Here is a 17,064-nt window from a genome sequence, read left to right as displayed (position 1 = left end):
CTGCTATATACTTTTTGCTTGCCCGTAACTATTAGCGCACCACTCGTTATCTGTCTCTAAATGTTTTTTAAGCAATGTAATGCATACCAGTAGTGTCCTGTCCAGGAGTGAGAGGGGTTAAGTTTTGTGAACATCTGCTATGACTTAATTAATACATGTGTATGTAGCAGTGTGTTCAGCTGCAGTAACTATTCTATATTTGCAGGCTAGGAATAAATGAATGCTACAGGATGGGTAGTTAACCCTTTGCTTGCTTATTTTATAGGTATGGTGTTTAATGCATTATCTTCCTGATACAAAGAGGAGATAAGGATAATATGTGCAGAAATTATGTTTTGGCAATGTAAATCCTTAGGGAAATCAAATCAGACTAAGACATCTTGTAATATTGTAGTCATTTTCATTAGACCATTAATTAATCAATGGAATTCCTTAAAGATAATCTAAACCTTTTAAATTATCTTTAACTATTTTCCTTTATGTAACATACCTGTGTAAAGAGAAAAGGGGCAGTTGATAATAATTCTCTATATAGAATTTATATATAATCAATTAAATTAGCACTTTTTTTTTATAAATAAAATAAGTTTATTGGACATTCATATAAATAATTTCAGAACAAACGTGCTCCCTGGTTTGTAGTTTACAAAAAGTAACATTATTTGGGAGGACAATGCTGTAATATTGAGAGTAACAGAAGGGATTTAAATGCAGTTGCTGATTATCTAGACCAAATTAGAGAACGGAAAGCATTTACAGTTATTAAAATGGCAACCGAAACATTAAAAGTCGCTTTAATTATGACTGACCCACATGCATTGTGTTATTTAATATCTTTGTTAAGTCTCGGATATTGTCTTTTGATTTCATATGATGAACAAGTCATTTAATGCTTTTAATTTACATAATCCAGATTGTTGTTGCTTTATATTACTATTTAAATAGATATATCTCCCTCTTGGATTTGGGAGAATGGCATATTTTAATTAACTCTTTCAATGTCAACCCTGTAACAGATGGATAGTTTTCATATCATATACTCAATGTGTATGCATATAGTTATGAGTTGTGATAATCCAAGCTTTTGTTTGTGTTTATGAGAGTATTTTACTAAATGCATGCACATATGCTGTGCTAAAGTTTTGTGACAATCATTAAGGACATGAAATATATTATCTGCCCATATGTATGTGTAATTTGTGCAGCACATTACAGACTAAAGAGGGGGATAGACAGATGATAGACAGACACATGATAGACTGATAGATAGATAGATAGATAGATAGATAGATAGATAGATGATAGATAGATAGATAGATAGATAGATAGATAGATAGATAGATAGATAGATTGACTGCTATTTTCCATTTTAATTAATATTATTATTACTATTATTATCAGTAGTAGTAGTAGTAGTAGTAATAGTAGTGGTGGTAATAATAATAATAATAATAATAATAATAATAATAATAATAATAATAATAATAATAATAATAATTTATAATCATTTATTGTCTTTTTTAATCAACCTTCTAAACATTGTAATAATGTATAGCAGACTTCTGGCATCCAGAAAGTGTTTAAAGGGCTGGTCAGTATATTTTGACCATTGCTGCACAGTGGTTTGTAGAAATCTCTGAAAACTAATGGGTTAACAACATCTGCCCCCTTACTAGTGTAACATATTTAGAAACAACCATGATAAGGTGCAACTCCTTTTCTAATGCAAAAAAAAAAATCAGCTAACAGAAGGGGATTAGTAGAAAGATGTATGAGAGGCTTGGGCTGTAGCAGCACAGTGATCAGACACAGGCTGGGAAGCCAGGAGGAGCTTGCGCTCTCTCCAGATGGCCAGGGGAAAGTGCTTGTCTAGGGTTACTGGCAGCTTTAGAGAAGCATGTAACATGTCCACTAGGTCTGAGGGAAGAGAAATAAAGGATAGATCTTAGTAAAAAGGAGCAGGCAATGCATTGTTAGTATGACTTGACCCCCCCTGACCTCTTCACAACACAGATGTCTGCAGCTACCTCTGTCACCTCCCACTGTTGAGAGCCCTCCCACCCGGCACCTGGGTAGCTGATCCAGGCAGTCTGCAGGCAGTCTGCTGTTTGACTTTAGAGGGAGACAAACTGACAGTGAGACGGAGAGACTGCAGGAGAGAAAGGAGAAATAAACAGAGTGAGAGGGGAGGAGGAGACAAGAAGGGAAGCAAGAAATCGCAGCCTTATGTTGAATATCAGAACAGATCTCATCAGGCTCCTTCCTTCTCCATGACAGACCCACACACCGCTTCTACTAGATGCCTCTCCAGACCACCAGTGACAGCACTAATTCTTGACTCCAGACCTTTCTTGTCTGCAACACCAGGATCTTGTCACTACTGCAATTAAAGCTCAGCTTGGAGACTGTGATTTTCTTTCTTTTTTCCCCCTCCCCATCCCCAGCCTCCCCTACTTTTAGGAACCGTAGGAGTTTGGTCTAAGCTGTAAGCAGCTGGAGTTTCTCAACAAGGTTTGATTTTTTTTGGACGTGGATCATCTGGACTTGCTAACTGCATTCCTTCTGCACTTTTTAAACTTTATTTTGTCCTTTATTCCTTCATATACATTTCACTCTGCTACCCAGAGGACAGGAACTTTTATTTGAACTACAAGCCAGTGGCGAATGGTGGGAATCTCAAGCCCCTTCCAGTGTAAGTACCCTGTCATGTGTCATTGCTTTTCAATGTACCATCAGCTGGGAGTCAGGGGACCCCTTGCTTTATAGGTAGCGTCAGGGGACTGCTGACTACAGTTTGTTTGCGTCACTGTGTCCTAATAAGTGTGCCGTTATTTAATATAGATTAGGAGAAGTTTCTAGTATTATCTTTAGATCTAGAGAGAAACTAAGCAACTCTTCAGATATTTGTTTGTGTTTTATAAATGGATTATACAGAGAGATGAGATCCCCTAAATATCAAATCAGGTTTTACTCTTATACATGCAAGCACTATCTAAAGGAACTAGCACTGGATTATATGATGTTCTTAGATTGCAAGCTTGTTGGTTCACTAATTAGAATATTTATAAATATGATAAATATAGAGCAATTGGCCATATTTTATTCTGACATGTAAACATCCCTGCCATGTAAGTGACTATTTTTTCAGTTATATGCTGCTTATTACTATACATATTAATATATATATACACACACACACACACACAAACGCAGAGAGCAAATGCATCTATAAGTAGTAGTGTTGTAATGTGTATATACTGAGTTATTTCTTCCATGTATGTGCATAGACAGAGCTGTAGAAATACCTTCTTGTTTGTTTGAATGTTGGATCCTCTGCTCTGAGTGTTGGAGACATAAAGCAGACTATGCCAGGCTCTGGCTCATGTACGTTAATACTATACCCAGAAGGGCTTTCACAAGGACCTATTGCAGGGATCTGCTTTAAATCCTAGACTAATGTGTTCAAGCAAAAAAGATCAAATCTGGTATTTAAAGGAAGCGCCTATATTCCATTGCAAATAATAAAAATGAAATACTCCTGTATTAAACATCTAAAAAATGTAAAAAAAAAAAATATGCATATGAGGAAAATAAGGATAAACGGTTAAACTATTTGGAAGTACAAATGTGAGAGTGAGTATTGTGTTACTTATAGTACAGATCACACCTTATCATTTACCTTTTTGATCTAAGCAGATTGTTCTTACGACTGGGGTTTAGTCTGGTAGACTGGGAAGCATTTGTTGCGATTTTTAGAGCCTTTAATCCTATCATGGAAATAACCAGGCATCTGGCCTTGTTTTCAAACAGAACTGTGGTTGCCAGAGCAGAGATAAGCAGCAGACTGGTTTGCTGGGTAGATAGTGTGTGTTATCTCTATCCGGGTGGGACACACAATGTGATACATAGTTTCCTTGCTGTGAAAGCAGATTTCCTTAGGAAGTTCAGTTTGACCAAGCAGTTTCCTCTAAACTATCAATGCACTCAGTATTATATGTTCCATCCAATCTTTCAGCAAATATCTACATTTACAATAAATCCAGTTAATCAGAAATGGAACCATTGCTTAAAAAAGTGGATACATATTTTTATTATCCTTCATGTAGCTATGACTGGAAGAGCTCAGCTGATTTAATGTTTCTATATTTGGTTACTATAACTGCAGATCAATTTACTAATCTCAAAAATGTGGCATAAGCAACTACGTGCAGCTATTGTGATGAATGGATGGGATTAAGTTAATGTAATGTTAGGATCAATACAATGCTTCTTGCAAGAGTTCTAAATTATTGGAGAAAAATAAATTAATTAATCAATGTTTGAGGTGATTATACCCATTCCACAAACTGAATGCACAGTGCAGCAATGATTGCTCAGTAATGGTCAGATAGTTTGTATTAAGATATAATAAGTAAACCCTTGCTGTGCATTGTATTTAATAAACAGCATTGCTGCCAGATTAACAAACTCTTTACATTTAAACCAGGCATATTAGCTTTAAAACACCTACCATGCAATACTGTATTTAGCATCAGCAGCATGATACGAAAATGTCCAGGACAGCAGAACTACATTTGTAGATGTAACAACAGAGAATAGGTTTACAATACATCTTAAAATATAAAGTAAAGTTTTTTTATGTGAAATGAAATGGCTCCACCTGCAGTTCCACTGGTCTATAGTTCTATAAAAGGATTACAGTAAAATATGTTATAAAATGCAAATTAAAGGAGATAAGGGTAGTGACTGTTCCTTGAAAAAAAAAAATAGCTTACTTGGAGCATCCTCTGAAAGTGGCTTCTTTTGTACTAATATATGAAACTTAAAAAAAAGAAGTGTGATGGTTTTTATCTTGACAATTCTCTTCCAACAGCCCCACTGCTGATTGTTGAGATAATTGAAAAAAATACATTAATAGATTGTTTGGCCCTTCAGATTTTAATTAAAACCCTATCTCTTTGTTCTGTGGGAATTTGTCATGTGTTCGATTCTAGATTGCTTATAAGAGTGGATATAAAGGTGAAATGAATACTGCCTAGAGATTCCTCACTCTCAAGTTAAAGTCCAAATACACTTGATTTTTTTTTCCTGACACAACAGATTTATAAAATAATAATAATATATAATACAGAATACAAAAAGTTCCACTTGCACTTGCATATCTGAAAGAAAAAAAGGTATAATGTAGGTTTGCATAAGAGTGTTGAGAATACAAAATTCTGACCGAGACAATCATCTATATTGTATCATATATATACAATCATATATATATATATAATATCAATATGTTATTTCACAGATTAAGTGTGATTGGCTATAAGAATAAAGTTTTTCAGGTTTCAAAGGCAGTGCAATTAATTAAAGTAAACATTAGTGCAATTTAATGGACCTAATTGTGAGTGATAAGTGCAAAGCGTGTTATCTGCATCTTGTTTAAACAGGAGCAGCTACTGCACTGCATCCAGGAACCATCTGCATACAGGAGATGGGGTTACACCTGTATGTCCACACAAAGTACAAGCTAAAGAAATAGCATTTTAAAGACGATTTCCACTATAATTGAATACTATGTATCTCATTTAAATGTTCTAAATATACATATATAAATATAATCCTGCATATAAAATTAACTATTGACTGTTATCAACCTATTAGTGTATAAATGATTGAATATGTAAAAAGATAGATAGATATGCACTCATCTCTTTTACTATATACAGCTTCACGGTCTATATATATATATATATGTGTGTGTGTGTAGCCTAGCATGTGAAGCTGTGTACAGTAAAAAATAAAGGTACAATTTGTAGAACAAAATCCTACAAAACAAAATGACATCTGAAAACATGATGTACTGCAGAAGCCCAGGCTATTACTTAATATTATATTGGCTTATTGATATGAGCCGCTAAAACAAAGAAAAGAAGAAAATGGTGAGAAACTTAATGTGCTATAAAAGGTCACATGAATGTCTACGACATCTGTTTATAGTAATTATGAGCATAATTAAGATAAGAATTACAAATGAAGTAATGAAGCTAAGAAATTGGATCCTCGGTAATGGTCATATGTTGGAATTCTCACATTATGTCATGGTCCGGTGCCCAGGTCCCTGACACAGTACAGACACTTTCATCTCAAACTTCTATGCCCCAGGCCCAGTGGCTTTATTCCTTGTGGGGAAAGGTAACTTACAATTAAGGGATAACCTGATTTCCTGCCAGGTAAAACAATGCATGAGAATTCTCCTCCATCTCTAATGCAAATCCACTCATTATTTAATACCAATTTGATCCAAATTATGCAGGAAAATGAAAATGGAATCTGTTAATACTATATTGATTTTTATTATTATTATTTCAGTCTAGTTATTACTTTATTCAACATATGCAGATCAATTGCTAATTGGTAAAAAAATATCCCCAGATACAGTGACATATTGACTTCACTAAATAAAGATATGTACCATGATTATAATATCACATTGATGATATATATATATATATATATATATATATATATATATATATATATATATATATATATATATATATACACAGACACACACTCATATGTATTGTTAACTTACAACAATAAAGTCTTACATTCTTGATTTGTTACTGCATAGAAATGTCAGCAGGTTGATTTTAAGAAGAGCTATTACCTTGTCCAATGTCTCAGTGATAGAGAAATGTTTCCACATTATTGGATTAGTGGAGGATTTGTGAGATACCCCTTTTTTATCTGGAGCTCATGACAGTGACCAGGTTTCACACAGATTCCCCTTCCCCCCTTGTGTGCTATGCTTTCATTTTGTGTTATCTCTCAAACAGTTTTTCATGCCTTTCTTCTGGAGAACTAGTTCATTTTTTCTCACACTGCATCTGAAAACAGATATTGTTTATCATGCACTATATTAGATGTAGCGTTTCCTTATTTAACTAAGTGCTACATGTATCAAAAGAATATACTAATATATACATAATACTTGTGTATGTATATATATATATATATATATATATATATATATATATTGCATTTCCTTGGGTAATTACATACTTTTAATTTAAAAGTGAAAATGGAATAATGGGAAAATATAAGAAATGTTTACAGGAAAAATTACGGGATATTTTTGTATCTCGAAAAAAAAATAAAGTCTGTGATCTATATTTTTATTTATTAATAATTTTTGTAACTATTATTACTTGTGTAAGGGACTTAGCACTATTATTATTATTAGGAAAAATAATTATTTTAATGTATTTATTCAGCTTCTATAGTTGCAATTTGAGCCCGATAGAATTGATATATTGACCCTGTATAATGCAGAGGAAAATCATTGTCAATAATTGGCGTAAATAATTAATAATACTAATTAAACACCAAGGCGCTGCATATTTGCAGGCATCTGTTTGTTTTGTTGTTGTTGTTGACAAGCTTGAGAGAGAATTCTTTGAATATATTGGTTACTTGGATATGTATGATAGTTTAGCCAGATTTAGCCAGATTCAACAAAAGCCAATACAGTCCTGTGTGCTGTTTTTGATTTTTAATTAATTCAAAGAATTTCTAAAAATGGACGAAATTAGATTAAGGTACAAATATCTTATGATTGTAAAATACCTGGCTCCCTGATTTCTTGACTTGATGCTGTGATACATTTTAGTGAACTGGTATTTTACAATGTATCATTTATGTGCAATATTATAATGTAATATTTATTTGCAACAAAATAAGATTTGTCAGAGAGGCATCTTGATCACTCCTCTCTCCTTCTGGTTATGCAAGGGTTAAAGAGTAGCTGAATCAAGCAATGGTGTAAGAAATGTTTTCTTTTTTAATCTTCTTTTTTTTATTTTGATCCTGCTTTGCTTGCAGCATTTTTTTCAGACATTAAAATTGGTAATTGGCTCATTGTTAAATCCAGTTTCTCCAATCCCAGTTAGTCTAAATGTCTGTCAGTGCCCCCCCCCCCCCTTGCATTCTCTCTGTATCTCTCACACTCACCTACCACCCTCCTATCCAGCTCTTGCATCCCCCTATTGACTCTCCTGTTCCATCTGGGCCAGTTTGATACTGTAATCAGTGTATTGCACATTGGCTGTGCCCCTCAGCTTCACACATTGTGCTGTGCTGATGACAAGCCTCTGGCTCTGATAAGCTAAGAAGGATGTTTAATGAATACTGAGAGAGACTGTACCTAGCCTGCCCTTATCCACTTACATTTTTTTCCTCACTTTCTTGTAACATTTCTCTCTTATTTCTCTTCTATTCTATTTTTCTTGTGAGCCTGCAAATGCATTTTTCTCAATGTATTAAAAAACTATATATAATAATAATCTTTGCTCTAATTTTGTGATTCATTTTGCTTCCTTCACATGATTTATAAACTGATTTCCTTTAAGTATATGTGTATGTGGAAATACATATGAATTGATTAATCATCATATTATAGGTAACAAACAATTTATATAAAAATAATTAAAACAGCAGTTAGCTCTAGATACTTTACACGTGTGTTAACATATCTAGATAGGTTACACAAACCATTAAGGGTTAACAGCATATATATTTTAAATGATTCAGAATTAAAGAAGCTAACTCTCTTATGAGAGAATGTGTGTTGTAAACAAATAGTGGCAGTTACTTTAACACTAGCAAATTAATTAGTACAATCTTCAGGACGTTTTATATAAAAATAATAGGGCAAATCTGGGGGTATTTGCTTCCCATCTTCAGTGGCCAGTTTTCTAGTATTAAACAATATCCTTATTTTCAATTCTGACCCATTTAGAAAGCTCAACCCTTTGTATGCAGTGCAAAATAAAATAAAATATATTTTTCATGCTTTTGCCTATATTTAGCTATATTTTAGAATCTAAATAAAACGAGCTCATTATTTATTTATGTTTTGCTGCAATCAGACACTGTTATTTTGTATTTCTTATTAAATGAATATTGCTATATTATATTAAATATGGTATTTGGTCAAAAACTACCCACCAGTAAATCAGTGTGAATTCTGTTTATGTGTTTCACAATAAAAAGAAACAGTAACCTTTTTATATGAATAGAATAATAGCAATGTTTTAGGGTTTATGGAGCTTTTTTTATTATCAACTCCATACATAAGTATTTATCTTATTTATTTCTAAATCTTCTTCTCTGTCCTGCTTCTTGGGATCGATAAGACCTTAGAAGTGAAGATGTAACCAGTTATCTATTGCTCGTATTTGCTGGAAAGTCATTTACATTTGAGATTAATCCTGAAGAAAAGAGAGGAGATAAGGTTGATGTCAGTGTATGTGTGACACAGAGATGGACCTTCTGTTTTGCTTTAGTTCCTAGATCTTGAGTGTATCTGCCATCACCTCTTCTATTAAAACAGACTCTCTAAAGTAAGATTACCAGTGAATTTATCAGGAATTTGGGGTTAGTTAGTCAGACTAAATACAATGAAGTTGAGGGCAACTGACAATTTATGATCGGGCTGAAGACCAATAAACTCAAAGAGGAAAGCCAGGACTTTATTATGACTTTTGCAAAGTAGGAAATGACTCACCACCTACTGAGAGGGTGGGAGGTATATTTATGACAGATCTGACTTTTATCACATCATTTATTTATTTGTTTATGGATCTGCTGCACAAAAATGTATATATCATGAAAAAACAAGATGTTACCGAGACACATTGTAAAGAACACCCTATCAAAAACACTGGAAATATCCTGAACATATATATTTGACGAAGAGGACATTTCTTGCTTTTGTTTGCACATATCTACCCCATATTAATTTATTTTCTTTAAGGAGGCAGCAATGAAAAAAAAAGCATATACTAAACAAGGCTATTTATGAATGTTTTAAATTTGGATATAAAGATAGACAGAGAGATAGATGTATACTATAAATGATAGTTATACAATGATAGGTCAATAGATGATAAATAGTAGATAGATAGATAGATAGATAGATAGATAGATGATAGATAGATAGATGATAGATGATATATGATAGATGGATAGGTAGATAGATGATAGATGGATGGATAGATAGATATTGATAAATATATAGATGATATGTAGATAGAAGATAGATAGATATAGATAGATTATAGAGAAATAGATGCTAGATCCATCAATCATCAGATATACAGATATAGATATAATAGCAATTTGCATGTATGATATGTATGTATTTTATATCTGTGTGTGTATAAATTGCATAGATAGGCAGATGTATGCCTTGTCTAATCTTTGTTCTTAAATAGCATGGCTGCAAGTAAATACTGTAAGCAAATTTGAAGACAACATAACATAGTCAATATTATAAATACTGTTCAATATTTACTTGTTTATAGAGGCAAGGAAGACTGTAGAATGATGTACAAATCAGTCATTTTTTAAAAATTATCTTAACTTTTAAATGTTTTATATTTTTATGTTCATTAATTTTACATGTAACGTATAGGCATGGCAATAGTTAAATGCAATATATTTTACACAATATATACTAGGTACATACTAGGTATTAGATTATGCTAAATTCTAATTATATATATATATGTATAAAACTGGAGAGGGTACTTTTATTTTGCTATAGAAAATTGAACAAAATCTTGTAATCTAGGTAGTCAGGGATTTAATCGGCTATTTTAGAGTATATATATATATGTAAACAATATAAGGACAGTTAATGTCAGAGGTGTTAATCCAGAAGCTAGGTGGCCCAGAAGGGGCCAGAAGATCAAATTACTATTATTTTTGTCCTGAACAAAATACTTGTATATTGAAATTTCAGGATTGCAAGTGATTCAGTGAACACTATGAACTATTAAAATGAACAGAAGGAATGGCACTTTAATGTATCTCATCTGTGCCTCTAGGTTACCTTATGACTATATTACACTGGTTTTCAAACCTGTACTCAGGCCTCCCTAATCCGCTGATTAGTAAACATAGCTATTTTCCTTGCTTTCACCCAAGGTAATCCTTAAAATCTGGCCTGTCAGGGAGGCCTGAGGACAGTTTTGAAAACCAGTGCTATAGTAGGATAAAAAATATGGCACTGGGAGGAGTGTTAGTTTGTAAGTTCATGATCCTATAAGGTCAGAAAGCTGTTATACAATGCTTTAGTTGCAGAAGGGAATATTTAGCCTTATTCTTTTTTTTTTTTTTTTTTTGTAACTCTTGTGTTTACAGAGTGTTAACACACTTTGTGCTTGCAGACAATGTGATTCATCTTGTTATTAGAATGCCTCCAATTACTCCCACCACATATAGAGCACCTGATAGCTTCAACATGTGAATAAAAATAAATACCTGTTATCATGCAGTTTGGAGTATCATTGCTAGTCCATTGTTACTATCTACTGTAATACTGCAGTAGTGCTATGTTAGAAAATCAATTACATTTGCTTGTAGATCCACAGTTCATGATGGATTTTACACACTGTTCATAAAGAGACATGAAACTTTTTTTTTCTCTATCAGACAAATGAAAAATAGTGAACATGTTTTTTTTTTAATTTGCATAACAAAAGGTTAGACTATTCATTCTTTTCAAAATCTCTACACACCACTTGCCTTAGTTGGTGGAGCCAATCGGGCTTGTCACAGGAGTGTACACTGCTAGTCACTATCATTTTATTAGCAATGTTTGCTTTATTTTGAAGTTCATTATCTTATCATCTCTGCTGTAACTAATTAGCGACAAATATGCGTCAGGCTTGAAAACGTGAAGACTGCAGAGTACACTTCCAATTCTCAGAAGTGGAAAACCCACATGTTTCTGACCTATTACATAAAAAAAATTAAACACTGTATATTTAGGACAAATTCTCACTTTATATTTAATTTGGGAGGGGTATTTGTTCTTGTATTCAGTGTGAAATACATTCTACATTTTCTAGAATATTTTACTGTGTGTATTAAAATCAAGGAAGGATAGGTCTGAGGGCAGGGAATGTTTTCAATTTTATAACTGTGTAAATATATTTATTAGGGCAGATAGTGCCAATTATAAATAGGTGTGTGACTATACAGATAGACAAAGAGAAAGATAGCAGACATTCAGATGCAGAGTATCTATCTATCATCTATCTATCTATCGATCTATCTATCTATCGTCTGTCTGTCTTTCTGTCACTGTCTGTCTTTTCCCATCCTTAATTCATAATGTGCTGCAAAAATTACAGCTGGTGGCTGCCATCTTCAGCATTCATGATCTCAACAAAACTATAAATGCACATGTCTGATAGATAGATTTACACTCTATGGGGAAAAGTATGTGTACACCTCTACTAATTATTGGACTCAGGTGATTTAGCCACACACTTTGCAACAACAGCTCTGCCACAAAGTGGTAGACCACGCAAACACACAGAGTGGCGCTGTTGAGTGTTGAAGCATGTATGTAGCTTTTAAAAATCGCCTATCATCTACTGCATAACACACTACACAGTTCTAAACTGCCTCTAGAAGCAACATCACCACAAGAACTGTGCATCAGGAGCTTCATTAAATGGCTTTCTATGGCCTAGAGGAGGGTCATATGACTGCATCAGGACACAAACACATTATTTTAGATAATTTGATGCTTCACATTTTGGGCAACAGTTTGAGGAAGGCTGTTTCCTGTTCCAGCACGACTGTGCCCGTGCACAAAGCAAGTGTCAGGAAGACATAGTTTGATGAGTTTGGTGTTTATGGAACGTTCAACGTAAATGGCCTGCACCGAGCCCTGAACTAACATAAGTTTCTATATTTATATATGATGCAGCTAAAGCTTACCTGCAAAATGGTTTCTGTTTTAAACCCTATTAACCTTTAATTCGGGAATATTTGCTGAAGACTCCCTCCTGGGCATTTTCATATATGGAAGGTGCTATCCAGGCCATAGCTTTAGCAGAATGCACTTGCATGGTAAAAGGCAGAGTCACATGACACCTGACTGAAGCAGTGCACAGTATAATGTGCACTGCTTCCCTAAGCACAACACAAGCTTTCACAAAGCATGTGAGACCATCCCCAATGAAAACAAGCAAGCCTCTTAGCAACAAACAAAATCAGTACCTCCCAAGTGAAAGTTATAGGATTTTAAACATGGAGTATTATTTTAACCATATTGAAATATAATACTCTTGAGCAGAGCATGCATAAGGTAATAATATTAACTTTATATGAATTTACTTTTTTTTAAATTTCTGATCAAAGTGTATCATCTTATATATATATGCATATATCAATTGCTGCTTTATATATATATATATATAAATATATATATATATATATATATATATATATATATATATAGAGGGAGAGGTACATTTACATTCATATTCGTTCTGTATTGTTGTGTATTGGAACTTGTCATATATAGTGCATACAAATATGCTTCCATATTTTTACAAAAAAATATCATTTTTTTCCCCATTAGAATAGTAGATAGCAGGGCTATCCCTCCTACCCCCCCCCCCCCAATTTGCTTGCATAAGAAATTATCCTCACATGCACACTTTTGTTTCATGACACCACAATGTATGGAGTAGGACACTCATAAGGAGTGTGGAGCAGGCAACACTTGGCAACACGTAAGTGTAAGTAATTTTGCAGATTTATGGACATTTTATTAAAATATGTAATTTTTTAACTTTTTTTTCACACACTGTTTCAATTGACCCTTCTGTAATATGTACATAACTCAAAATGTATTAAGAGGACCAAGTTCTTACTCAGCTATTTAAGATTGCTATAGGAATATCGGTCAATTTAAGATATAAATGTGAAAAACGAGATTGCACATTAATCCACTGCTGATATGTGTATATATAAAGAGTGTTTATTTTATTTTGTTACTGCTAGCTATATAAAACATGTAAACATAATGTTACTACACTGTATAAACATTCATTTATCCAGTTATATTTAAAAAAAAAAAAAAAAAAGACCCTGTGCAGGAAAGATATACAAGTTTTAGTAAAAAGTGTCATTTATGGCCTTTGAGATAGGAAGGTGTAAACCAGTGCTTTTGGCAATTTCCCTGTAAAATGTTAGGTTTCTAGCAGATCAGCAGGTGCAGTGATGAAAGGCTGGGTACATTTTCAGTAGGCCATACGTGTCAATTGAGAAAAGGAAAGTGATAAGAGAAAAAAGCAATCAGTTTTCCTGTTTTCAATTTGTGCAGGATTTGAAGAGCTGTTTTGTTTAACTGCTACATCTGCTCCAATATGAATATTGAACCACTATCACTAAAATAACACCCCATAATTTGAAAGCTTATGTTGTCTTTTGTTAATGCAAGTGGTTTCTCAAAAAAACATCAATTTTCTATTCTGAGAATTCCTTTGCCTAATGTGATTTTTTTTTTTTTTTTGGTTTGTACCACTTCCTAACTGTAGATAGAATTGTACTTTGCAATTAGGGGCATTTAACAGAGCAGTGGATTTGGGTAGAGACATTTTACTAAATATAAAACATTAGCATATGGAGAGATCATCTCAATGAATAATAGGGAACACTGCAGATAACAATGTGGCATGTAAGGCCATACAGGGAGGGGATACATTATTCTAAATAACATCAAATGCGCTAAAGGGAAAAAGGCATGCAGGGCAATATTGTCAGCTGTGGCTTTAAAGCAGTGAAATTCTGAGCCAGCATTTGTTTCACTTTGCACCTGAGCTGCCATCTCTATTTTGCACTTAATTTTAAAGGGCAACTAATGTCATAATTAAAGTTTCATGATTCAGGTAAGACATGCAATTAAAGGGACAGTCTAGTATAAATTAAACTTTTATTATTCAAATAGGACTTTTAATCAACTTTCCAATTTACTTTTATCATCAAATTAACTTTTTTCTCTTGGTATTCTTTGTTTAAACTAAACATAGGTAGGCTCATATGCTAATTTCTAAGCCTTTGAGGGCTGCCTCTTATCACATGCTTTTTAAATCTCTTTTCAACACAATGAGACAGAAAGTACACCAATTCTATGGTAGACTGTCCCTTTAATGAAAAAAAATCCAGTACACTTCCATTATCAAAACGTGCACATTCTTTTTACATGCACACTTTCTGAGGCTCCAGCTCCTACTGAGTGAGCAAAACTGCACAGTATATGCATATATGCATTTTGTGATTGGCTGATAGCTGTCACAAAAAAACAGATTGAGGGACAATTGGATTAAAAATTTGCTAGAACATATTCTGTTGTTCATTTAAAATTCAAAGTAAGTGGTATTACATTGTCGTTTTATTGTGTATTTGCCAATTATTCAATTTAACTGTATTTAGTAGGCCTTTAACAAAAAATAAATAAACAAAAAGCAAGAGAAAGGAAAATTCCAGAAGTGGGGATTTTGCTCTGTCCCCCAGAAACCAATGATCATAGGTTTATGTTATCCACGTTACCCTTAATAACTTGCATATTGTTCCTAATTATCTAATTCAGATAGACAATAACCAAATTCATTAAAATATTTTTTCAAACTAAGTGCATGCAGTTTGTCACCTGTTATTTGCTTAAGGGAATATTAAATTCACCGATCACCAAATGTTTAATTATGTGTAATAAAACAACATTGCAATGTTCTTTTAATATTTATTTTGCCCTATTTTTCTATATTTTTGCTTTGAAAAATGCATTTAAAACATCTATATTTGATGTAGCTCTTTTTGCTAAGTTGTGCCAAATTGCTAATGTATCCTATGAATTTATACTATTTGAGGTCAAAAGTGAAATTCAATTTTATTGAGTAATATGCACCTAATAAGATACTTTATGACTTTACAGTCCACTCCTGCCCATTGATATTATTGCTAGCACGTACACTTCTGGTAGCCAATAAAGTGATTGGTTGTACTAACAGTTAAGCAAAAATACATGATATTATTGAGTATAATGCAAAATGTATAACCTGGAAAGCTATACCTTTACTTAGAGAATGCATTCCCCAGTCGTTGGTTTTGTATAGGGTTCCTGTGTTAAAACTCTGAGGATGTCACCGAGGAAGTTTTCATCATCAGCCAGTGAGCAATCTGTCCCACAGACTTAAAATCACTTTAAATTACTATAATTTAAACATTTTTTTTAAGGTAAAACATATTTCTAAAAATATTTAATATGCACGACATGTATTTTAATATTCAAATGCACCAAAATCTTCCCATTGACTACATATTGTTAAAATCTTTGATCATCTGAATTGGGCATTTTTTTTTTAGTAAACTGGTAATGAGGTATAATTAAATGTAATTATATTATTGAAGAACAAGGTTACTAGGTGTGGTGTTCTCATAGTTTTCTGAGGTCATATATCTTCTAATTGCCTTAGGATATCTTTTTCAACTGGGTGTAAAAAGCTAAACATTGCAGTAAATTGTAACACTAAATGAATTTAAAGTCATTAGAAAACACAAATTACATTTTTTGGTTCTATAGCCACTTGAGGTGTTCCATTTATGAGATAAGAGATTAACAAAAGACTGGTATTTAGTAAATAGTTCCAGGATAGGGCAGCTGATGCAGATTTTGACCTGAAGGAACTGGGTAACTCTCAGGCAGGGAAGAGTACTGTTTGATCTGTACACTCACATGAGTAATTGGTCTGTTTTGCCTAAGAGGATGTAAATCAATTTGCATAAGTGGTCATCATTATCACTGACCCCTCTTTTTCTTCTAATCATTTAACCCAATGGCTGCCAAAAGGGAATGTGAAAACAGCAAATCTCTTTGGTTACATGACTTGATACTTTGTTGTAAACCACATTCATAGATATTAAACACTAAATACATGCACCATCTATTGATATGTTCAAAGCAATTGTAGGCCTGAGAAAATGATACAGATGCATTTTTAAAATTATATTAGTTGTTGAAATTGAAGAAAGCATGTTCTGCTTATCTAATATCACCTGCTGAGCCCACGTAGGGACACATAAATTAGCTAATAAAGTACCAATCTCACAAGGTTTAGTGCCCCTTTAAAATCTTATGTTTGGAAAGTACAGTTTTATTAAAATAAATCCTGCAATGTTGATCAAGCATTGTGCAACTCTGCCAAT

General features: G+C 33.2%; 1 protein-coding gene across 2 annotated transcripts in view; it reads left to right on the top strand.

Moving 5' to 3' along the window:
* The first annotated feature begins 2,128 nt into the window (after positions 1–2,128).
* The window catches only part of RUNX1T1 (RUNX1 partner transcriptional co-repressor 1), a 160,931-nt gene continuing 145,995 nt past the window's right edge, over positions 2,129–17,064 (top strand). For both annotated transcript variants that reach the window (XM_053715194.1, XM_053715192.1), the window contains exon 1: positions 2,129–2,692. In XM_053715194.1, coding sequence (XP_053571169.1) covers positions 2,665–2,692 — 28 coding nt within the window. In that variant the 5' untranslated portion in view covers positions 2,129–2,664. The remainder of the gene's footprint in view (positions 2,693–17,064) is intronic.

Source organism: Bombina bombina, chromosome 5, assembly GCF_027579735.1.
Source record: "Bombina bombina isolate aBomBom1 chromosome 5, aBomBom1.pri, whole genome shotgun sequence".
NCBI lineage: Eukaryota > Metazoa > Chordata > Amphibia > Anura > Bombinatoridae > Bombina > Bombina bombina.
Note: the sequence above shows the minus strand (reverse complement) of the source record. Positions and strands in the feature narration are given on the sequence as shown.